The 26006-nt window shown below is 39.7% G+C and overlaps 1 protein-coding gene across 2 annotated transcripts in view; it reads left to right on the top strand.

Moving 5' to 3' along the window:
* Nucleotides 1-26006, top strand: part of PHKA1 (phosphorylase kinase regulatory subunit alpha 1) — a 217040-nt gene that overhangs the window by 71043 nt on the left and 119991 nt on the right. For both annotated transcript variants that reach the window (XM_006082857.3, XM_014465500.2), the window contains exons 7-10: nt 994-1092; nt 2254-2400; nt 21827-21880; nt 23168-23290. In XM_006082857.3, the coding sequence (XP_006082919.1) occupies nt 994-1092; nt 2254-2400; nt 21827-21880; nt 23168-23290 (423 nt within the window). The remainder of the gene's footprint in view (nt 1-993; nt 1093-2253; nt 2401-21826; nt 21881-23167; nt 23291-26006) is intronic.

Consider the following 26006-nt stretch of genomic DNA (forward strand, 5'->3'; position numbering starts at 1 on the left):
CTATACCTTTGCAGTATAATTGAAATTAGAAATGTGGTGCTTTCAGCTTTGTTTTTTCTTTTCCATGATTACTTTGGCTACTTGAGGTATTTGTGGTTTTATAAAAATTTTAGAATTTGCATCTCTTTTTAAAATTTCATTGGAACTTTGATAGGGATTCCATTGAATCTATAGATGGCTTTGGGTAATATGGACATTTTAACAATATTAATTCTTCCAACCCATGAACATGGGATATCTTTCCATTTGTTCATGTCTTCAATGTCTTTCATCAAAATGTTGTAGTTTTCATTTACAGATCTTCACCTCTTTGGTTAGATTTAATCTTAAATATTTGATTGAATTTGATGCTATTATGAATGGGATGGTTTCTTTTTTTATCTTCTGCAGATGTTTTGTTGTTAGTGTACAAAAACATCCTGATTTCTGTATGCTGATTTTATATCCTTCAACTTTATTGTATTCATTTATTAGTTTTTTGATGATTGAGTCTTTAGGGTTTTCTCTATATAAGATTGTATCATCTGTAAATAAGACAGTTTTACTTCCTTTCCAAATCAGATGCATTTTATTTCTTTTTCTTGCCTAGTTGCTCTGGCTACAACTACTAGCACTATGTTGAGTAAGAGTGGTAAGAGTGGGCACCTTTTTCTTGTTCCTGATCTTAGAGAAGAAACTTTCAGTTTTTCACTGTTGAGTATAATGTTAGCTGTGGGGTTGTCATATATGGTGTTTATTATATTGAGGTATGTTCTTTCTATATTGAACTTATTGCAGGGTTTTATCATGAAAGAATGGCTACAACCTTCATCTTAATTGTCTCTGGGATAATATGGAAGCCAAAGAACAACTCAGAGGCCCCTCAGAATAAAGACTGTTACTGTATTTTATGTTCTGAACATATTCAATATTACATTGTGTGCATTGATGTGATACAGGGAGTAGAAATATATCTAATACTGAAATTGACCTTTCCTTCTTTATTCCTCACAGGCAGCCCTAGAAGCATTAGATGAACTGGATCTTTTCGGTGTGAAAGGTGGGCCCCAATCAGTTATTCATGTCCTTGCTGATGAAGTACAACACTGCCAGGTAAGAAAATAATAGACCACATTATAGAAAATTTTATTCTTACCCAGATTCAGACTTAGTGTGGACTATAGATTAAAGAGACCTGATTGAGAATAGATAATCTTATTTATTACTATGTGCCAAAAAATATCAGACATCCTATATTATAATAAGCCTGATATAGCATTAGCTATAACATAGATCATAGTCCTGTTCTCTCATCCATGGTTATAAAGGGATCACATCATAGCATATAGAATTCCTCACTATTGTCATATCAAACCTATGGACTGTACTCCTGAGTATCTCCTTTTCTAAATATAACAAGAGAGCAAGAGGGGGAGGGGAGTGACTTATGTTGAGTGTTGATAGTGGCTCTCTGAAACATTCTCTTGTCCCAGGTTGGCTCTAGGGTTAACTGTTTGGAGTTTACACTGTTTAAATAAGGGGTAAGGAACAAGGGCCATTTGGATATTTATAACATCCTTCATGGGCCATACAAAATTATCAACTTAAAAATTAGCCTGCTATATTTGGTCAAACATTTAATTAATTCACCTCTAATGCCTTGGTACAGCCAGACCAAATGATTTAATGGGCCTTATATGGCCCATGGCCCAGATGTTCCCCACCCCTGGTTTAAATGATAAATGCATATATTTAGTTTTGGTTAGGATTACTCTTTGTATTGAAAGATTAAGGTTCTTCTCATTGGCAAAATGATTTTTTTCCTCTTCTTTAAACCCTGATTAGACATCCATAGTGTTATAGTAAATATGAATTCATCTTCTAATTATAAAAATTTTCATGGAAAAGATAAATACCAAGGATATATGAGCTGAGCCTTCCATTTCCTGCTTTTCAGCAGCTACATTTTCTCTTATCTTTATGCTTAAATAGTTGTTAATAGAGCAACAGGATTGTGGGTGAGATAATGATGTTAAGAGTACTCTGTATCCATTTACAGTTGCTTAATAATCAGGATCGGAAAACATTGAGAGCAGTATTGAAACAAGGGATAATGCACAGAAATAGCTAGTTTTTAAAGCTCTCACTATTGAATGATGTTTAGATTTTCTTCTGAATGTTGCTCTTCTATATAAATCTTTGGAAACTAAATTTGTTAGTTTTACAACCTTGAGTTACTCACTAATGTGCCACATTTGATTTCCTTTCTCTTAGTCTATCCTTAATTCAATACTTCCCCGGGCTTCAACATCCAAAGAGGTTGACGCTAGTCTGCTTTCAGTGATATCCTTCCCAGCCTTTGCAGTAGAAGATAATCAGTTGGTGGAGGTCACAAAACAGGAAATCATCACCAAACTTCAAGTATGTGCATATGTGCCTTTCTTTCCTTTAGGGTTCTTACTTTAAAGGGAAATTATCATTTTAGGCCTTCAGTATGACCTGTGTTGGTGATTTAACCAAGTGATCTGGGTTAATATCACCAGAAATAAGGTGTATTGACATCATGTACTCTCGATATAGTGCACAGCACCACTGTAACATCCTTCCGAATAATGCATAACCTCAATCTAATCATGAGAAGACGTCAGACAAAATCAAATTGAGGGGCATTCTACAAAAAAATTGACACACATTTCAAAAGTGTCAATGTGACACTTTTTAAACAAAGAAAGACAGAAACTGTCACAGATTCAGAGACTAAGGAGACATGACAACTAAATGCAGTGGGATCCTGAAACAGATACTGGAATAGAAAAAAAAATGCCATTAGTGGAAAAACTTGTGAAATCCAAGTAAGTTCTATGCTTTGGTTAATAATGTTGTTCCAAGGTGAATTTTTTAGTTTTGATAAATTCTATAGTTATGTATGATGATTAATATAAGGGGACAGTGGTTGAAGGGTATATGGAAACTCTTTGTACTATTCTTGCAACTTTTCTGGAAATCTCAAACTATTTCAACTTTTTAAAAATAAGTTGTTTTTATTTTTAATTTTTAAAACAAGGCTAGGGTCTCTTATGTGCTCTGTAAACAGGAACACATAGATCAGTAATTGGGCTATCACAGACTTACCATAAGGTGGAAAGCCATGGGGAGGATAACATTAGGAACTCTGCTTTAGGAAAGAGTCTGTAACATAGCCCTCCCTTAAAATCATTTTGCTGAAATCAGCTTCTGCTGCTGGGCTATCAGGGTTTTTTAAATTATTATTTTTATTTATTGTGTCTATATTGTTGATAAGTTGGCACATGTACCTGTTGCAAAAAAAAATGTATTCCTTTTTTTATATTTCTCAGCTACAGTTCACATTCAATATTATTTTGTATTACAGGTGTACAACATAGTGCTTAGACATTAATGTAACTTAAGAAGTAAACCCCAGTAAGTCTAGCATCCACCTGGCACCATACATAATTACAATATTATTCACTCTATTCCCTATGCTGTACTTTACATCCCCATGACTATTCATTCTGTAACTACCAATCTATACTTCTCAATCACTTCATCTTTTCCACTCAGTCCCCCAAAGCCCGTCCCCCTGGCAGCCAAAAGTCTGTTCTCTATGTCTATGAATCTGTTTCTATTTTGTTTGTTAGTGTAAATTGTTCTTTAGATTGCACATGTAAGGGAAATCATTTGGTATTTTTCATTCTTTGACTGACTTATTTCACTTAGCATAATACCCTCCAGGTCCATCCATGCTGTTACAAAATGTAAGATTTAATTCATTTTTATGGCTGAGTAATATTCCATTGTAAAAATGTACCACAGCCTTTTTTCTGCCTACATTATTTTATTTAAAATTTTTATTATTGACACTATTGCAGATGTTCCCATTCCACCCCCTTTGCCTACCTCCACCCAGCTCCCACCCGCCCCCCTTCTCTTGGCCCTCACCACACTATTGTCTGTGTCCATGGATATGCAGATAGGTTCTTTGCTACTCCCTTCACCTTCCTTTATCAGTCCCCTCCACATCCCATCTCTCTGACATTTGTCAGTCTGTTCCAAATGTCCATGCTTCTAGCTCTATTTTGTTTGTCAGTTTATTTTATTTATTAGATTCTGCAAATAAATGAGGTCATATGATATTTCTCATTCTCTGACTGGCATATTTCACTTACCATAATAATCTCCAGGTCCATTCATGCTCTCACAAAGGTTAATAGTTCCTTCCTTTTACAGCTGTGTAGTATTACATTGTGTAATTGCACCACAGCTTTTTATCCAATCATGTACTGATGGGCACTTGGGCTGTTTCCAGATCTTGACTATCCTATCCAATAATAGACAAACATGGTAATTAACCGTACCTCCGACATGCTTCCCATTGGCTAATCAGGGAGATATGCAAATTAACTGCCAACCAAGATGGCGGTTAACCACCAACAAAGATGGTGGCTAATTTGCATACTGCAGGCAGGGCGGGACAGCACCATCCCGCCTGCCCCGCTGCCATCCGGGCCTGCTATTTGCGATCCGGGCAGCAGGCGGCCCATATGGGAACAGACCCAGGGCTGGCAGCAGGACCGCAGAGATCGGCCACCGGCCACACCCACAAACGGCCCTCCCACGGGGATCCCCGGCTGACAGGTGCTCATGCATCGATCTGCCACTGGCCACGTCCACAAACGGTCCTCCCGCGGGGATCCCCGGCTGACAGGTGCTAATGCACTGATCTGCCAAAACGCACACCCAGGCCGCCTTTGCCCTGCGTGAACTATGCAGCCGGCAGAGGGAAGTGGCGCCTCTGGGAGCAAGGTGGGAACTTCCCGGGGTTTGTGTCAGGCAGCCCAGAGCAGAGTGCGAACTATCCCCGCTGGTAGCTGCTTTCTCATTCACTTACTTGCTCATTCATTCACTCATTCACTCACTCAGCAAACCCTCTCAGGTCCATGGCACCAGGCCAGGCACTGAAGTTGAAGCAGGATAAGACAGAGCTATGTCCTCAAGATGTTAGTAATTCAGTAGGGCGAAGCAGGCACATGAACGAGGCAGTTGTATGCACAGATGCACTGTACTGGGTTCGGTGAGGGCTGTAACTAACGCCGACTTTGTTCTCTTGATAAAATGGGGCCTCGGGAGGCAGGCCGCCCAAGCATGTAGGCCTGTGCCTAGGCCAGGAGTGGCTGGGGTCCCGGAACATGACAGAGGGTGCAGGTCGGGCTGAGGGGTCTGGCCCCACCCCTCACCCTCACCCCCGAGTGCACAAATTGTAAATAATGCTGCTGTGAACATAGGGTTGCATATGTTCTTTCTGATTGGTGTTTCGAGATTCTTAGAATTATATACCCAAAAGTGTGATTGCTGGGTCAAAAAGCAGTTCCATTTTTAATTTTCTGAGGAAAATTTATACTGTTTTCCACAGTGGATACACCAAGTCTGCATTTCCACCAACAGTGCCTAGGGTACCCTTTGTTCTAGTTCTCACGAGCACTTGTTGTTTCTTGATTTATTGATAGTGGCCATTTTGACAAGAGAGAGGTGTATATGGATTTAGAGCAGGGGATTGGAAATTATATATAAGTAGTGTGAAATTTTAACAGGGGGTAAAAAGAAGGAATAGGGAAAATCCAAAGCAGGAATAGGGTAAGAGAAACAGGACAACAAAAGGTGAAAAGTGAGGAGGAGAGTTTTGGAGTAAAGGTAAAGTTGAGGTAGAGTGAAATGATGCTAAAGGAAAGATGAAAATAGAATTTAGACCACTAATCCCAAAATAAGATAAAGAGAAAATATAATGACACTTTAAAAAAAGGTAAAATGGTAGTAGTAATAATACTGGTTAAAAATAAAAATGTAGTAATTAAAAAGTTAAAATCAGGTGATGAAAAAAGAAAAAAATTAGTGTCTTAAGGAAAGGTGAAAAAAATAAAAACTAAATAAAAATGTGCAGTAATTAAGGTCCTTCAGTTCCTCTCCTCTTCTGTTTGACACGCCTTAGTCCTGTCAGGTATTCAGGAGAGTGTTGAAGTTCCCTGCGATACACTGTTCCTCCGTGTTGTAAACCACAGTCCTGATTTTAAAACAGGCTGTATTTGTTTCCCAGACTGCCTTTATTTGCGTTTACAGAAAAGTCAGTTTGTGGTTCAGCCTCTGGGTGGCAGTGTTTCTGGATTGACCTCCTAGGCTATAAGTCCTCTCTAGCCCGTAGTTTGGGAGAGCTGTTTCTGCCACAGAGCTGTTTCTTTGATTGTTACTCCCAGCTCTGATTCCCAGGTTCCACAAAAAACAACTTTTCCCTACAGTCTCTGCATGTGATCCAATTGGGCGATCCTATGTATTGGGTTTAATAATCAAACGCAAAGATTTAAGGGGGAGAGAGAAAAAAAAAAGGCCTGAGGAGGTGTGCGAGCTCTCGCAACCCTCCACCGTCCAGCTCTGCTCGCAGTCTCTTCCACATGTCCTCTCTCCCCTAGCACTAAGCAGCCGGCACACTGTCAAAATCCGAGGCTGCCTTTTTGCTCCCAGTCCAGCTATGGGCTTATTTTTAGCGTTCCCTTCTGTTGGCAGCCCTGTGAGACCCCTTCTGCACTCGCGGATCACGCTGATCCCAATGGCCCTGGACCTCGTGTGGCACAGACTACCCCCGTGCGTGTTCCTGTCTCCAACCTGAATTACAAACCGCACCCTTATCAAGGCGAAATCTGACCTTTCTGTGAGGAGGAGCAGGGCTTCTCTGAGTCCACGTATTCGCGCTGCTTTAGATCCAGTGTTTCTGGGTCAGTAGCCGATTCCTGGATGCCGTGGTTGCAGGTTCTCTGGATGTATAAGTCTCCAACAGTCCCCTTTCTCTGGGAGTCCTCTGCCTTTCCCGGCTGCAAACTGTCTCCCAGCTGAATTTCCTCTGCCTATTCAGGCTAGATGTTACTCAGTTCAGCTGCTCACCCTATCTGCTCTGGGACAAGGCATGGGACACGTCCGTCTATACTGCCGCCATTTTCTCCCCCTCCCCTCTCTCTTTGTTTCTTGATGATACTGGCTACAGGTTCATCAATCGTGTTTATATTTTCCAAGAAACAGCTCTTTGTTTCATTGATCTTTTGTATTATTTTTTAAGTTTATTTGTCATTTATTTCAGCTGTGATCTTTATTATTTTCTTCTATTTACTCTGGGTTTTCCCTTTTGTTCTTTTTCTAATTATTTAAGTTGTATGGTTAGATAGTTTATTACAAGTCTTTCTTGTGTTTTTGAGGTATGCCTGTAATGCTAGGAACTTCCCTATCATGACTGCTTTCACTGTGTCCAATAGATTTTAGGTTGTTGTGTGTTCATTTTCATTTGTTTCCAGAAAATTTTCATTTCTTCCTCCATATCTTTGGTAACCCATTCAGTTTTTAATAACATGCCCTTTAGCCTGCATGTGATTGAATGTGTTTGAGTGTTTTTATTGTAGTTGACTAGAGGCCTGGTGCACAAAAATTTATGCACTTGGGGGGGAGGGGGGGTGCCTCAGCCCGGCCTGTGCCCTCTCGCAGTCTGGGACCCCTCGGGAGATAACGACCTGCTGGCTTAGGCCTGCTCCCGGGTGGCAGAGGGCAGGCCCAATCCCTAGGTGCAGCCCCTGGTCGGGCTCAGAGCAGGGCTGATTGGGGAGTTGGGGCGCCGCCCCCTGTCATGCACAGAGCAGGGCGGATCAGGAGGTTGCAATGCCACCCTCAGTCACGCTCAGGGTAGGGCCGATTGGGGGGTTTGGGGCACCGCACCCTGTCACACACACAGCAGGGCCCGTGGCGGGGGGGGGGGGTTGGGGCGCCGCACCCTGTCACACACAGAGCCGCAGGGCAATCAGGGGGTTGGGGAGCTCCCCCATATCAGGCACAGAGCAGGGCTGATCAGGGGGTTGGGGTGCCTTCCCCTGTCAGGAACAGAGCAGGGCGGATAGGGAGGTTGTGGCCCCGCCCCCTGTCACACACAGAGCCGCAGGGCAATCAGGGGGTTTGGGCGTTGCCCCCTGTCACGCTGATCCTGGTGCCGGGAGGCATATTACCCTTTTACTATATAGGATAGAGGCCTGGTGCACGGGTGAGGGCCGGCTGGTTTGCCCTGAAGGGTGTCCTGGATCAGGGTGGGGGTCCCCACTGGGGTGCCTGGCCAGCCTGGGTGAGGGGATGATGTCTGTTTGCATCTGGTCACACCCCGTTCAGGGTGGGGGTCCCCACTGGGGTGCCTGGCCAGCCTGGGTGAGGGGATGATGGCTGTTTGCATCTGGTCACACCCCGTTCAGGGTGGGGGTCCCCACTGGGGTGCCTGGCCAGTCTGGATGAGGGACTGAAGCTCCCAACCGCTCCTTTTTTTCTTTTTTTTTTTTATTCTGGGCCAGCTTTAGCTCTGAGGCTTGGCTCCAGCTCTGAGGCCTCGGCTGCTGAAAGCAGGTTTCTGGCCTTTGTTTACCTTCTATATTTGAAACAATGTTGCGGTTCTGCTGGTTGAAGCCTGGCTGACTGAAAGGAGGTTTCTGGGGTTTTGTTTAGCTTCTATATTTGTTACAATGTTTCTTAGAGAGCAGCTGAGAGGTCGGCAAGGCAGGCGGGGAACCTGGCTTCCTCCTTCACTGGAGCAAGCAAGCCTCCCTGTTCACGTCAGCTGCCTGGCTGCCGGCCGCCATCTTGGTTGGCAGTTAATTTGCATATCTCAGTGATTAGCCAATGGGAAGGGTAGCGGCCGTACGGCTAATTACCATGTTTCTCTTTTATTAGATAGGATTTCTAGTCTCATGTCATTGTGATTTGAGAAGATGCTTCATATGTTTTCAAACTTGTTACACTTATAAAGACTTAGTTTGTGTCCTAACATGTCATCTGTCTTTGAGAATGACCCGTGTGCACTTGAGAATAATGTATATTCTGTAGCTTTGGGGTGAAATGTTCTGTAAATGTCAATTCCATCTGATCGAGTGTATTATTTAGGATTGCTGTTTCCTTATTCATTTTTTGTCTAGAAGATCTAGGCAGTAATGTCAGTGGGGTGTTAAAGTTCCCTAATGTGATTGTATTGCTGTCTATCTCTCCATTAAAATCCTCTAGAAGTTTTTTTTTTTACATATATGTTTGCCTGTATTGGGTGCATATATGTTTACCAGGGTTATATCCTCTTATTGTATCAATCCCTTTAGTATTATGAAGTAGCCTTCATTGTCTTTTGTTGTCGCCTTCATTTTGAAGTCTATTTTTTTCAGATATTATTGTTACTGCCCCAGCTTATTATTCATTTCAATTTGCATAGACAAGATTTTCTATTCCTTCACTTTCATCCTGTTTGAGTATTTTGTTCTGAGGCATATCTCTTGCAGACAGCATATATATGGATCATGTTTTCTTATCCATTCAGGTACGCTCTGTCTTTTGATTGGAGCATTTAATACTTTTCATTTAAGGTTATTATTGATAGGTACTTACTTGTTGCCATTCTTATTCTTTATGCCCGTGTTCTTCTCTTTCTATTTCTTCTTCCCACAACAGTCCCTTCAGCATTTCTTGCTGTGCTGGTTTGGTGGTAATAAACTCTTTCTGCCTTTTTGTTTGTTTTGTTTTGTCTTGTCTTGTCTACAAAGCTCTTTTATTTCACCTTCAATTTGTAATGATAGCCTTGCTGGATAGAGTAGTCTTGGGTACAGTCCCTTAGTTTTATTACTTTGTATACTTCATGCCACTCCATTCTGGCCTGAATGGGTTTTTATTGTGAAATCACCTTATAGTCTAATGGGACCTCACTTGGAGGTAACTTTCTGTCTCTCTCTTACAGCCTTTAAGATTCTTTCTTTGTCATTAATGCTTGGTGTTTCAATTATAATGTGCCTACGTGTGGGCATTTGGGGGTTTATCTAGATTGGGACTTTCTCTCTTTCCTGAACTTGAGTGACCTTTTCTTTCATTAGGTTAGGGAAATTTTCTGTCATTATTTCTTCAAACAGGTTCTGTATTCTTGTCTGAGATTCTTCTCCTTCCGGTTCACTTATGATGCAAATGTTGTTATGTTTCATGTTGTCCCAAAGCTACCTTATATTCTCCTCCTGCTTTTTAATTTTTTGTCTAATTGATGCTCCAAATGGGTGTTTTTAATAACTTGTCTTCTAATTCATGATTTGGTTTCTCCACTTCTACTGTTGATTCCTTCCAAGGTATTTTTATTTCAGCTATGTCATTCTTCATTTCTGCTTGGTTCTGGTTGATGTTTTCTACCATTTTTATTTTGCTGCTGTAGTTCTTATTAAATTCCATAGTGTTCCAGTAAGATGGTTGTAGTTCTCACTGAGTTATTTGAGCACCCTTATTACCATTACTCTGAATGCTTTATCTGCCAAAGTGCTTGCCTCCATTTTATTTAGTTCTTTTTTGGGCCATTTCTCCTTTACCTTCATTTGGGGGTTGTTTCTTTGTCTCCCAATTTTTGTGTCCCTTTGTATTTATTTCCATATATTAGATCAAACTGCTGTGCCTCCCAGGCTTTTTGGGGTGGTCTTATAAAGTAGGTGTTTTGTGGGACACAGTGGTGCAGTCTCTTAGATCTCCTGAGCTGGGTGCTCTAGAAATGCCTTTGTTTGAGTTATTTCATTTCTCTTGCAGTTGGGTCTTGAATGTTGTTTTTCTCTGCATTGATGGAATATCCTCTCAGGTTGGCTGACTTTGTGGCTCACCTGTTACCATGTTATGTGAGCTGTTGTGGAGGTGCTAACAGAGCAAAACAAAAATATAACACAACAAAAGAAGAAACCAAACAAAAACATACAAAATACCCCTACAACAACACCTAAAGCCACCCCTTGAGAAGAGAAAATTATGAAAGGGATAGTCTTAATGGTAGAAGAAAATAAAAAAAGAAAAACTATGAGGAGAAAAAAACTACAAGAAGCAAAAAAAAACCCCCCACAAACAACAAAAAGAGGCGGGGAGGAGAAAAAGAAATATTAAGGGGCAGCGATGAAATAAAGAAAATAAGGATAAAGAATAGGGGAAGGAAATTATTTAAAATTAAAGAGGATAAAAAAAAATTGAAAAGGAAAATTTGGGGTCTAAAGCATATAGACCCAAAATAAGAAAAGGAAAAAAAGATGAGATAGCAGGAGAAAAAGAAAAAAAATATTGAGTAGGAAAAGAGAAGACTAAAATAGGATGGATACAATAGAGACTAAAATAATAGACAAACAATAAAACAGATAAAGAATATAAATTAAAAAAAAAACAGAAAGAAAGGGAAGAGAATGAAAAAAAAAGTGAAGTGGCATTTGTCTCAGCAGTGTTTAGTGCCTCCTGGGAGTTCCTGTTGGAGTCTGCTCTTCTGATGACTGTGGCTGACTATTCTGTCTGCCAATTTTGGACTTCCTGGGAGGTACTTAGCTGCCAACCATCATCAGAATCTGTCCTCCTTTGACTTTCAACAAACCTACTTGAAGCTCTGAGAGATCCAGTTTCTAGGTTTTGTTTAACAATATTTTTTGAACAATATTTTTTCTTGAACATTAACTTATCGGCACTTGTCTCCACAGCACTTGTCTGCATGTGGGAGTAGTCAATCTGCCCTGTAAAGCAGGTTTTTTAGCAGCATGGGGCTCAGTGCTTGGTCAGTAAGCTTCCCCACATTCTCAGGGTTCCACCTCTGCCCTCCTTTACCTGCCAGTCAGCTGTCAATATTAATCACTGAAAAGTCTGTTTCTGAAAGCACTTTATGCAGAATTGGGGGTCTAGAACTCTGGGTCTCCCTTGAGGGGATGGTGCTGTTCATATGTCAGGGAAAAGTGGTGGGTGTTTTTCCCTGTCCCAGAGCTACTCCTCTGGGAGAGACCAGAATATTGCTCTGCCCTCATCATGACAGAAATCCTGTATGTAGTTCAGTAGGCTCAGCTGCAAACCTTGAGTTTCTGTTAGCTCTCCTGTGTGGGGGACCCCCCATTAACAGGCAGACTAGCCCATCAGCGAGGATTTACATGATAATAATAAATGGGGAAGTTGCTTCAGCTACCACTGTCTGGACAAACAAAGGTGGTGCCTAGCTCTGACCTTTGCTAGGACTTCAAAGGCACCCAGCCTTGGGGGGGGGGGCGGGGTTCTCTGTCTACGCTTATCAGATAGTGAAGGCAATAAACAGTTTCCCACATCTCACCCTTATTTTTTCCTTAAGATGGCTTGTATCTGCAGACCAGAAATAAACATATAAGAACAAGTCCCAATTTCAATGTCCAACAGTTCTGAGTCCAAGTTTCAATGTCCGACAGTTCATGTGTACATGCCAGCAAAGAAATGCTGGCTCTGGATGGTGGACAAATGCAGGTCCGGTCCTCTCTGGTTTGGTCCTGCGCACCCTGCAGCGATGCACAGCTGCTGACTGCTAGCATGGCAAGGCGTCTTCACCATCTCCATCTCTGAACTGTCTCTCCTGTCTTTGTGGCTGGAGCAATTTGGTCAGTTTCTCTCTGGGATCCATTGCCGCAGGAATCCACATGGTCTTGGAGCTGTTCTCTGAAAGTATACAAACGTATTCTCGACCAAAGGTTAATAAAGGAAATTTTACTTGGGGGATCCTTTTTATATTTGCCCAAATGATTTTCCTTTGGCTTATTTTGACATCACATATGTTTTTCATGGGTGTCTTGCTGTTAGCATTACAAATGAAAAAAAAATTTTTTCTAGATGTAATTAGTTACAGGATATTTTTCCTTACATGGTATTCTTCCACTATCCCCCTTTTTTTATTTAATTAGGAGGCTTTTGGAAAATTTTTTAATGCAGTCTAGATAACTTTAAATTTTTATTTATTTATTTATTTTTTGCACAAAAATATGACTGCTTTAGGTTCATTGCATGTTAAGCAATTTTACCATGAAATGAAAATTTTGGTTAATATTTTTTGAATAATTACTTATTTTAAGTTAGCCAAATTTAATTAATTTGAAAACTTGACAACTATTTTACTGTCAAATATAATATTTTAACAATAATCTTAATTTACACTGTAAATATTAATTGAAAGGATCACTTTCCGTCCTTGAAGAGGCCCAAGCATTCTGTTGTTAGGCTAGATTTAAATTTAGAGTCTGTTAAACTAAGCCTTCGTTTTTCTGGGTACCATTTTCAGCTGGACCAAGTCTCTTCCATTATTTGGTTCCTGATCTGGGCTGGGCATGGGAAGCAAGAAACAGCCATGGGGACAGGAGACCTTCCTCAGAAGGGGCGAGTGTTCAAGCCCCTGCACCATTGGTGGGGTGAGGATCTGTGCCCCACCTCTGTTGAACCCCAAGTTCTCTCCTACTGGCCCCCAGCTGTGCCTGTCTTAGGTTGCCCCACCCTGTGGGGTCTTACCCGTCATTGACTACCAGCCATCTCTGGGCCAAGTAGGGTGATGTGAGGTTCAGTTCTGTCTCCTTGTTAACCTATGTCCCTCTGGCCTCCATGCCCAGCAACTGCCTTTGGATCCCCTCGCCTGCTGGCGGGGCCCTGGCATTGATCATAGGGAACCCAGGTTTCTTCTCCAGAGAGGGCCCAGCTTACGCCATTGGGCAAGAGACAGATCCATGGTACCAGCTTTTCATGATCCCAGCTTGAACGGAGAGCTCAGATAACAGCTGTAGACAATTGGAATCCTCTTGGCAAAAAATAGGTCAAGAGAGGTCAATACAGAATGCTTAAGTGCCTTCCCAGGAGGGAATAAATTCTCTCATGTCCTTAAAACATTCAAAGAATTAATTTGTAAGTTTGTTTGGGATAAATGCACAATATACTGTTTTAAAGCATCAAAAATTATGAATAAAACTTGTAGAATAATACCATGTAAGAATATTCTTTGCTCTAGGTCATGACAACTTAATTTTAAACTGGCTGTCTCAAGGTTTGGAATGAGGAACCTAGTTTGCAAAAAAAAAAAAAAAAGCAATTTACAGAAGCAGAGACAGCATGCTATCCAAATTACAGTTTTGGGTAAATACATTATCTAGAGTCCTTGGGTAACCTAGGTTAAACTTAGGCATGTTATCTAAATTACAGTTTTGGGTCTCCAGAACACTGAGTTGACACGCTAACTGGAGCCTCTGACTTTGGGATAGCTTTTCTGTCCTTGCCAGGTAAAGGAAAAATGTGCCTTCTAAGACTAGTATGAAACTTACAGTTTTTACCTGAATTAATTGTTACCATACTTCACTTTACCGTGCCCCAGGTAGTCTCTGGGCTGTTGGTTGTCTGGTTTGTCTTCTTCCTGCTGGATTACACTTGGAAAACTTCAACTTAAAAAAAGAAAAATCTTTCTCTTTTACACAAAGTAACCTGCAGGGTTACTTCTTGGATGTTGACTGATAGTGCCACAAGGCCATGTATTTCAAGTCAAAGTCATTAAACATTTATAGTGACTGTACTTATTTTCAGATTTGGTATTTTAACAGCAAATTATTAGATTATCCTATAAATATTAGTGGAAGATATTTCAAAATATTAAAATTTCTCCTTTTTATTAAATTTAAAATAATATTTTTAAACAGCATTCCCTTTTGGCTTATTTGCATATACAGAGGGATCATGGGAAGCCTTCAGTAACTTTTTAGAAGAATTTTACTTTAATAGGATTCAATTGCTTACAAAGATTAGTAAATTTAGTAACGTTTTATTCTGATACACGAGGTGCAAACGCTGCCCCACCTCAAGCCTAATTTAAAATGCAGCAGCGTGGTGCTTTTGTTAGTTTAAATAAAGACATTGCTACTAATAAATCAATTTTTTCTTTTATTTGGCAGAAATTCTTTATGCAACCAAGCATATTATATTTTGAAATATTGCCCTCGGGAAAACTGTCAAATACATATCTAATTAAAAATTTTTCAACACTTAAAAACAATTCTCAACATAATAGGATCTAGTCTTGACCATGGAATCAATTACTCTTAATTTGTTTATGATATATATATATAACTGTGGTTCTACTGAGAATTTAAGATATCTTTTAAAAATGTCTCTATCTACAAGCCTTTTAAGAAATACGAGCTCTATTGTCGGCCCTTATAAAGCCAACTGCTCAAAACATTGGTCTATCATACCACTAAAATTATATTAAGACCGTGATTGCTAATTTATTAAGCATTAAAGATATCTTCTTAAAAATAGTATTAAATAAATCTGTGAGGCAAGCACACTTTCTGCCCCATCTGCATTTCTCTAGTAAAATTCCACCTTAATACTCCACCCCTGAAATCCCATCCTGCCTCAGTGAGCAGACATTCCTTTTGTGATTGGCTAAGTCAGAGGGAGGGGCCTTTGCTGTTTCAAGATGGCGGCCCCCAGGGGAGCAGCAAACCATGCGGCCAACATGGCGGCTGCCAAGTCATGCAGCTCAACATTGTGGCTGTCTAAACTGTTCTCTGACAGAAAAGATGATTTCCTTATTCTCACAATAAACAAGGGAAGAGCAAACCAAAATCCCTAAAAGATAGATGGCCAACATTATATTGCAGACAAACAGAAATCTTATTAGCTGTTTATACCTTTTATAATTATCTTAAAGAATATCAATTTAATTTAAACTGGTTTTTGTATTAAAAATTCAGTTGAGATTTTAAAATTAATCCTCTTTTTTAATCAGACCAATGAGTAACGTATTTTGAATTCCTAATTATTTAAGAGAAAACATTTTATTTTTTCAAAAACAAGTTATACATTAGATATTTAATTAATTTCTCCCGATTCAATTTGCACTTTAAACTTTCAGAGCTTACAAGTCAAATATTAGCAATTCTTTGATTAACTACACTTTTATATTTTTAAGAATAAATTTTAAAATCTAATAATTAACTTTAAACCATGTTTTTTCTGTCTGGGGAAACTGAGAAGCAAACTTGTAGGTATTAAAAAATGACTACTGGCGGAAAGCTGATTTCAAAGGAGCCACCTTTTGGCCACTTGACCTTTTCTGGGAAGGTCGGCTAGCAAAAGGTGTAGCCATTGAAATGCAAATTAACATTTCTAAAGATGGCTGCTGGCGGGAATTGGATTACCTGCATGCTAGGGGAAGGGCGTGTCTACCCCTCCCTCCATTAATAAAGGGTGTAGCTTTAAACTTTTTAATGGCAAGAAAAGAGACCTTAAACTTTCAGAGCTTTAAATCTTAGGTAGAAAATTAAATACTTAGCATTTTTCAAATCAATACTTTTACATTTAAGGATACATTTCAAATAAAATATAAGGCATTTTCAATTAATAGATTAACTTCTATCATCTAGACTTCATACTAGGCATACTGAGATCAACATTTCAGTATTATAAATCTCAATACTTTTAGATGATTTGAACTTAAAAGTTTTAAGTTTCCAGCCAATAAGCCTGGCATAGCTGCTAAATTTCAAAATGGTCACAATTTTCCTGCTGGGGAAGTCAAGAAGCAAACCCATAGCTATTCACATGTAAACTTGACTATCAACTTCCTGGTGGTACTTGCCTCAGGGCGGGAAATTTCAAAAGAGCTACTTTAAATTGCCTTGGAAACCAGCCTGTATTTCTTTTGTCAGGTTCATCTCTGCCAGTCTCGGGTTTTTATTCTGTACACCGCAAAAGGTCAAGTTCAGCTCAAAACTATGCGCACTCGTTTTCAACTAGCCTTTTCCCTTTACATGTGCACAGAAATCCCGGATGCATTTATGAATTTGTAAAAGCTTTAAGTCATTAGCTGGAAAAAAAAACGGATAAAGATGGCGAAGATGAGGCGAAGAAGTGGCTTTCTTGGGGAGTGACGTCCATATTGGATGGCCACGTGGGCTTCTTTCTTCCCTTCCCCCACATCCTGCTTTGGGGGAAGTTTCAGCAAATGACTCAGATGGCGTATTTTTCCCAAAGTCATGCTTAATAGAAAAAGACATTTTAAATTTTTTCCTATTTCGCTTTCTAAAGTCATGGCTAGCACCCAAGGTTATCTTAGCCAAAGTTTGGTTGTCATAAGATGTTCTCCGGTAATTTTTAAATAAAACATTAAGTAATCTCATTGTGGGAGAGCTTATAGCTCTGCTCTCTCTTGCCACCTTTGAATCTCTCCACACCAGAGGCGGATTCGGTAGCAGGATTTCATTTCTTTTTTTTTTTTTAATATATTTTACTGATTCTTCACAGAGAGGAAGGGAGAGAGATAGAGAGTTAGAAACATCGATGAGAGAGAAACATCGATCAGCTGCCTCCTGCACATCTCCTACGAGGGATGTGCCCGCAACCCAGGTACATGCCCTTGACTGGAATCGAACCTGGGACCCTTCAGTCCGCAGGCCTACGCTCTATCCACTGAGCCAAACTTGTTTCGGCAGGATTTCATTTCTTATTACAGATTTTAGATTCCAAATACAAATTAAGATTTTAATTTGGACAAGAAACCACATTAAGATGGCCATGGCACTCTTTTTTTTTTCAGCCTGATTTAAAAGAGTACCTTTTAATATTCCAATTTCTTTATAATTTGGCCTTTTTGCACAGGTGATTCTATTAATGGCAAATTAAACATTTCAGGATTAGTACATGGAGGTGGAGGGAGCCATGAAGGCCATTCCTCCCATTTTTTCTTTTCTTTCTGCTCCTCTTAAGGAGCGGAGGGTGCAAGGGGAGGAGATCTATCCTCCTTGACCTCTCCTAAAGGCTCTAGCAAATGAAATACCGTTTTCCACAAGGGGAAACAATTTTTGGCAAGTTCTGATTAACTTTTTGGCAAACTTTTAAGATCTAATGTACCTTTTTCAAGAAACCAAGGGTTATGTTCTTTAATAACATGCAAAAACTGTAAGAGATTACCTTCTAAAATTTTAACTCCTTAAGCATGCAAATCAATAGTCTATAATAAAGTTTCTTACTTTTTTTTAAAAGCCAAATCCTGCCCCATAAGCCTGGCGAAAGAAAACGTTCCCAGCCTACTTACAGCTCGCGACTTCTGAAGTTGATCCTGGGCATTGCGTGCGGTGAATTTCCCCCACCTTTTTTCGGTGAATTTTCCACACCTTTTTTGGTGAAACTTCCTTTTTTCGCTCTAGCGAAACCTTTACTTCCAGTTTTCCCATCGGGTGCCAGATGTTGGGTGTTTCCTTCCCACGTCCCTCGTGGGTCAGGATTCAGGGCCTACAAGCAGAGCCGCACAAAAATGAAAATGAAAAGACAAGAGATAATTTGAAATATTGGGGGACCAGTCGGGCAAGTCCAACTCAAGGGGAAGGACTTCCACCCGTGCTTAGGCCTCACCAAGCTTTTATTGATCTGGGATGCACCCATAGCAAAGCCCTTAGGCAGGCGACCCCCCATTAACAGGCAGACTAGCCCATCAGCGAGGATTTACATGATAATAATAAATGGGGAAGTTGCTTCAGCTACCACTGTCTGGACAAACAGAGGTGGTGCCTAGCTCTGACCTTTGCTAGGACTTCAAAGGCACCCAGCCTTGGGGGGGTCTCTGTCTACACTTATCAGATAGTGAAGGCAATAAACAGTTTCCCACAGATATCCCCACCCCCAATCCAGTCACTGATCCTTCCTGAGACTGTTCTAACCCATAGGCTTGGCTTTTGTTGCCATCTGCAAAGATCAAGGGGCAGGGTGTGTAAGGCAGTGCTCCTAAGGGTCTGGAGGCTATATCGCCTAAGGTGGGTTTTTTTTTCTCTTCCTGAGCTATGGCTTCTAGGAGCAGCTAGCTCCTCTCAGGAAAAATGGCTGTTTCTGTTTCGGGGTATGACCAAATTCAGTGCTCCTGGCTGCTGCTCTTCCATGTCTCCCCACAATGCTTCCAACCCCAGTTTTTCCTTAGGCACCTTGAGTTCCTACCATCCTCCCTCCACCAATTCTCAGGTGAGTAGCTATAAATCAAGCATGTCAAAATCAAAGGCTAACACGGGCCAAACAAACAAGGTTTAAGTTTATGTGGGCCAAAAAAAAACCACAAAAGCTTCAATTTTCATAGAAACATGGGTTTATTTTAATAGAAACATGCTGAATACAAAGGGCTGAAATAAATGAGTCATCATTAACAAGATAATAGAACATTTAAATAAAAATTAATATTTTTTCTTGAACATTAACTTACCAGACAATAAATAACTGCACAAATTAATAAGCATAATGCAAATAAACCTATTTTTCTTGTTGTCCGAAAGTGAAACATTTCCTGTTGTGCACACCAAACAAGTCAGTCCAAGACTAATGCCATGGCCATTGGCTGCTAAAATATTTGCTGCTAGTATTAGTGGAGAGAAACGGTGTGCCTGAACACAAGGTGCGTAAGGGAAATGAATGCAACACAATTATAATAATCAGTCATTAGTAAATGTTGTAGTTTGTTATTAATAATTATGTATAATAGGATATTATAAAAATTAAGTTATGAAATTTTTATTAAAATGTTTCTTACATACCGTTATATTGGCTGGGCCACAAAAATATTTGTTGTGGGCTGCGAGTTTGTATGCTTGCTGTAAATGAAACTCCTGTGCTCTAGGTTTTTAAAAAAAGCCAAAAAAATGAGGTCAGCCAGTGTGGCTCAGTGATTGAGTGTTGACCTGTGAACCAGAAGGTCATGGTTCAATTCCTGCTCAGGGCATATCCCCAGGTTTTAGGCTCGATCACCAGTGTTGGGTATGCAGGAGGCAGCCTATCAATGATTCTCTCTCATAGTGATGATGCTCTCTCTCTCTCTCCCTCTCCCTTCCTCTCTGAAGTAAAACACACACACACACACACACACACACACACACACACTAGAGGCCCGGTGTGTGTGTGTGTGTGTGTGTGTGTGTGTGTCCCTCAGCCTAGCCTGCACCCTCTCCAATCTGGGACCCTTCGAGGGATGTCTGACTGCCTGTTTTGGCCCGATCCCAATGGGACATCCCTCTCACAATCCAGGACTGCTGGATCCCAACCACTCGCCTGCCTGCCTGCCTGATTGCCCCTAACTGCTTCTGTCTGCCAACCTGAACACCCTGTAACCACTCCCCTGCCAGCCTGATCGATGCCTAACTACTCCCCGGCTGACCCAATTGCCCTTAACTGCCCTCCTCTGCCGGCCTGATTGCCCCTAACTACCCTCCCTTGCCAGCCTGGTCACCCCCAACTTCCCTCCCCTGCAGGCCTGGGTCCCCCCCGACTGTCTTCCCCTGCAGGCCTTGTCCCCCCAACTGCGCTCCCTGCAGGCCTGGGTTTCCCCCAACTGTCCTCCCCTGCAGGCCTGATTACCCATAACTGCCTTCCCCTGCCGGCCATCTTTGACCACATGGGGGCGGCCATCTTGTGTGTTGGAGTGACGGTCAATTTGCATATTACCTCTTTATTATGTAGGCTATATATATTTAAAAAACAAAAAAACACAAACGAAATGTGGAAGCTTTCTTTTCCTACCAGATTTGGTCTATCTGCTACAGATTCCTTGAGGGCCAGCAGCCCTGCCGCCTTTCATAGCTGGATGTGACATGGGTCACTGGTCTCAGCTCTGGTTCTCTGGTCTGTGGAGACCAGCCTGAGTTCTGGGCCTCAATCTTCTTTTTTTTTTTTTTAAATATATTTTATTGATTTTTTACATAGAGGAAGGGAGAGGGATAGAGAGTTAGAAACATTGATGAGAGAGAAACATCGATCAGCTGCCTCCTGCACACTCCTTACTGGGGATATGCCCACAACCAAGGTACATGCCCTTGACTGGAATTGAACCTGGGACCCTTCAGTCCGCAGGCCGACGCTCTATCCACTGAGCCAAACCAGTTAGGGCTGGGCCTCAATCTTCTGAGGGAACAGACCCTCCGATAGCCCAGAGCTCACTCCTCCCACTCGGTCTGCTGCCCATGGAAGCTGGGTCACCTCTAATGACCTCACCCTTCCTACCAGCCTCCAGATGTTTTATGTCCTTCCTTGATATAAGTCTTCTCCTCATTTGGACCTGAGTTGGCAATTCCTGGTGAATATTCCCCCACTTTAGTTTTATTTCCTGTCTGGCTCTGGAAAGAGGTGCAAGAAAAGTCTGCCTATTCAGCCATCATTTTCTTTTCAAATAACCAGCTCTTAGTTTCACTGATCTTTTGTATTGTTATTTTAGTCTCTATGTCATTTATTTCCACTGTAATGTATATAATTTCCTTTCTTCTACTCACTTTGGAATTTGTTTGTTCCTTTTCTGTTTCCTTTAAGTGTGTAGTTAAATAACTTACTTGAAATTTTTCTTGTGTCTGGAGGAAGGACTGTAATGCTGTGAATTTCCCTCTTACTACTGCTTTCACCATGTACCATAGATTTTGGGTTGTTGTGTTCCCATTTTCATTTGTCTCAAGGTATCTTTTGATTTCTTCCTTGATCTCATTGTTAACCCATTCATTGTTTAGTAATATGTTATTTAGCCTCCATGTATTCGTGTTTGTGATTGATTACTTATTTCATAATGAGATGGTCAGAGAAAATGCTTGATATGATTTCAGTCTTCTAAAATTTGAGACTTGTTTTGTGGTCTCTCCTAGAAAATGTTCCATTTGTACTTGAAAAGAATATATATTTTGCTGCTTTGGGGTGAAATGCTATGCAAATATCTGTTAAATCCATGTGATCTAGTGTGTCATTTAAGGCCCCTGTTTTCTTGTTGATTTTCTGTCTGGAAGACCTATCCATTGATGTCAATGAGGTGTTAAAACCCACTACTATGACTCTATTACTATTGGTCTCCCCCTTATGTTCATCTAGATTTGCTTTATATATTTAGATGCTCCTATGTTGGTTGCATAATGTTTACAAGGATTATAGCAAAGGATGTATTTTCGATTAAGTATATGGCTGAACCAGTGTGTATACTTCTGACTGTTTTTTTCTGCATTCCAAGGGTCGTTATGGCTGCTGTCGCTTTCTACGAGATGGATATAAAACTCCTAAAGAGGTAGGTTCCTTCTCTCAAAAATGATTCCAAGGCTATCTATAGCCTTATTCAGAGTAAACAGTTACTTCACTTGTGGTACTTAAAATAATCACTAAATAGGATAATAAGAACTAATATTTGCTACTTTTGTTGAATTTAGTAGCTAACTTCTTTTTGTCACCCTTCCTGGATTAAATAAAATAGAGGAAGTATAGTCCTTTCACCTTTTGCAAATGGTTACTTTCACATAGTATGCTTAAATCAGTGAATGAAAGTTTAGGCAGAAACAGAGTATTTGCATAGCCTCAAAGTATTTTTCCTCCCAAATATTTAATAATGTTATAGGAAAAAAATCTTTCCATCATTAGATCCCCCTTCCACCTTTTGCTGTTGGTTAGTTGTAAACAGTTTTTGATCTTGAAAAATTAATTTCCATTTGTTATAGTTGTCAAAATTCTTCTTGGAAATATCAATGGAAAACTTAAGTATTATTGAAGGGAATGAATTATAAATAAGAAGCATTTTCATTGGCAATGTAAACATCATTTAAGGCTTAGATTTGCTGGTCAAGAGTCATTATAATACATTTTTTTAAATCATTGAGCTTAAACTCTTCTGGTCTACTTCCTCTCTTTAACTTTATTCTTTAGCCTTATTGACTTCCTCTCCTACCAATCTACTAAAATTATGCTCTCAAACATCATCAGAATCTTCTAAATGACCCATCCAACTGGCTTTCCACAATCCTTATTCTGCTTGACTTCTTTGTAGCACATCACTGTTACTTATCCCTATGTTTTCTTGAAATTCTTTTCTTATTTTAATTTCCACAACACTACATTGTCCTAATTCTTTTCCTCTTTCTCTCCTTCACTCACCAAGCTGAGAGTTTTACAAGATTCCATTCTTGGGCCATTCCTTAATTATATATAGTTATTACATCTACAACTGGTGCTTCATGTATCACTCATAATGGTGATTCCCAAACCCTCATCTCTTGCTGTCTGCTAAATATTTCTGTCCACATTTTCTCCTGCTACCTAAAACTTAAAAAGTATAAAATCAAGCTCAAGTTTATTACAGATCAATCTCACTTCTTCATACACCTGCCTATAATGTCATTATTATTCCTGTTCTAGTAGTTAGAAGTCACGTCACAGAGTACTTGCTAAGGCAGAGGGGTATGTACATGCTCTGCCTTCTCTGAAACTATCAATAGTGAAAGGCTATGTTATATACCGCTGATCTAAATAAGTATATCTAATCTTGGAGTGATAAGACAGACTGTGTTTATTATGCTTTTACCAGGACCCCAATCGTCTATACTATGAACCAGCTGAGCTGAAGTTATTTGAAAATATAGAGTGTGAATGGCCATTGTTCTGGACATACTTTATCCTCGATGGGGTCTTCACTGGCAATGCTGAACAGGTAATGAACTGGGGAAAGAGCTTTTTAGCAAAATGTTCTAATTATGTCTTCCTCTTTCAGCTAATGGCTGTGCCAACCCTGTGCCTAAATGAAAATCATCCTTAATAGGGAGGAGATAGCATTGTCTCCTAGAGGCTAATAGTTGAGGGCACTAAGTTAGGATTTGGAAGACCTGGATATTGCCATCTCTAATACTTCGCTTTTAACAAATAATGCAAAGCAAAACAGCAAGCCCTGTCTACTTGCCAGAGTCATTAGAGGTACCGAAATTTACTTCCTGACTTTGTATGTCTTTTAAAAAATAAATCTTAGCTATGATGCTCTCATGTTAGACCACCCAAAAAATAAAACCCCCAACAATCCACTCATCCCTGTCCTCACCCCCAAAAACATGCTCATCATTCCTTTTTTGGCTACATGAATATAGTAGTTTAGAAACCATCATAGAAAAACAGTAAGATTTGGAATCTTAGTTAAGTAAATGTAGTGTCAGGTATTCTACAAATTGGCTATGGTCTAAAATTGGACATAAATCCAATGCATTTGGAAGTCATTTATACATTGCTACTTAAAATACAATTTTGTGTAATTTGAATGATTTGGCTAATATTAATATGTAATTGCCAATATGAGTCTAAATAATAGGGTTTCACTAAAGTTACAGGGGCCACAAAGTGCTATTTTACTCAAAATTCCAGTAATTTATAAAGTATACATTTTTGAGCAAGCAAATAAGATAAGCTATAATAAAAATAATCTGCCTGTTTTGATCACCCTGATTTGATTCTAGCATTTTCTCAGTCCTTCTCAAATTCTATGAAATTGTTTATAAAAATTTTTTCTTGCTCAAAAAGAGATTATTTATCAAATATGCTTACTAAGTATAAAGCACATTCAGGTTATTTGAACTTGGGAGGGGAGAGGAGTTGGAATACCTGGAATTTTTTTTTTTTTTTTGCTTCACTATTGGCCATTGAGTAATCCAAGTGTTGTCATTGACTTCTTCAGTTTCTCTGTGCATACAATGAAAATAGTTTTTCTCTATTAATTGAAGAAGAAGATATCACTAAACTTCTTTGAATTTCACAGATAAAGACATGTTGTACATGCAAAGTAGAAAAAGTTAAGTTATAATAAGACATATGTTTCTTTAAAATTACCTTGCTCGGCATATTTGAGAAATAAAAACTATAGGGCTTGTGGGAAAATAGGATTGGGGCACAACACTTAAAAAGTTGGTCAGAAATATATATAAAATGATAGGGCCCTAATAAAAACTCTATTATAGCTGTATGCAAGTTAAATGGTTAATAAATACAATAGATGTGATACTTGTACCTTGAAAAATACCTGAAATTTTCTTTTAGATATGTGCACTCACATTCCCACCAGCCCACCCTGGCTCCACTGCCCACTACCTTGTGTACCAAAGAGAGAGAGCAAAATACAGCTATCAAAAGAAAATCAACCCAAGCCATTATGCTCAATTAATATTTGACTAAGGAAGCAAAGCATACAATGGAGTCAAGACAATCTCTTCACTAAATGGTGTTGGAAAAATTGGACAGATACATGCCAAAAACATGAAACTAGACCACCAACTTACACCATACACAAAAATAATCTCAAAATGGATAAAGGACTTAAATGTAAGACATGAAACCATAGAAATATTGGAAGAAACCATAGGCCGCAAAATCTCAGACATCTCCATAGCAATATGTTTACTGATACATCTCCTAGGACAATGGAAACTAAGGAATAAATAAACAAATGGGACTACATCAAAATAAAAGGCCTCTGCACAGCAAAAGAAACCATCAACAAAATAATAAGAAAGCCCACATTATGGGAGAACATATTTGCCAATGATACATCCAATAAGGGGTTAATTTCCAAAATTTATAGGGAAATCATACAACTAAACAAAAGGAAGATAATCCAATTAAAAAAATGGGCAAAGGTGTGCTCGTGTTCAAAGACTCGGAGAAAGAGCTGATGCACAAGTTAATACACAAGACAAGAAATATAAATTTGGAAATTATGGGGGAAGCCAGTTGTGATCTTGGTACAAGGGACCAAGTTCCACTGAGTCTTCGTTCCCATCTGCTTTTATTTATTAGAATACACAAGTGTCTTTTAGGAATACAAACAGACATATCAAAGGTGATGTTTGTTAAATAGTAAGATTATCAGGTTGGGAGAGTTTGCTTTAGGCCAGCGGTTCTCAACCTGTGGGTCTCGCCCCTTTGGGGGTTGAATGACCCTTTCACAGAGGTCGCCTAAGACCGTCGGAAAACACATAGATAATTACATATTGTTTTTGTGATTAATCACTATGCTTTAATTATGTTCAATTTGTAACAATGAAAATGCATCCCGCATATCATATTTACATTATGATTCATAACAGTAGCAAAATTACAGTTATGAAGTAGCAATGAAAATAATTTTATGGTTGGGGGTCACCACAACATGAGGAACTGTATTAAAGGGTCGCGGCATTAGGAAGGTTGAGAACCACTGCTTTAGGCCATTGAGTCAGCAGTAGGTAATAAAATGCAGATATTCATCCCTGTGAATATCAAAAATCCCCATTCAGCCTTCTGACCAGACTTCTCGCATTTATATTAATTACTGTTGGTTCCCAGCAAAAGGACCTAAATAGATACTTCTCCAAAGTGGACTTACAGAAGTCCAAGAGGCATATGAAATA

Source organism: Myotis lucifugus, unplaced genomic scaffold (assembly GCF_000147115.1).
Source record: "Myotis lucifugus unplaced genomic scaffold, Myoluc2.0 scaffold_4, whole genome shotgun sequence".
Taxonomy (NCBI): Eukaryota; Metazoa; Chordata; class Mammalia; order Chiroptera; family Vespertilionidae; genus Myotis; species Myotis lucifugus.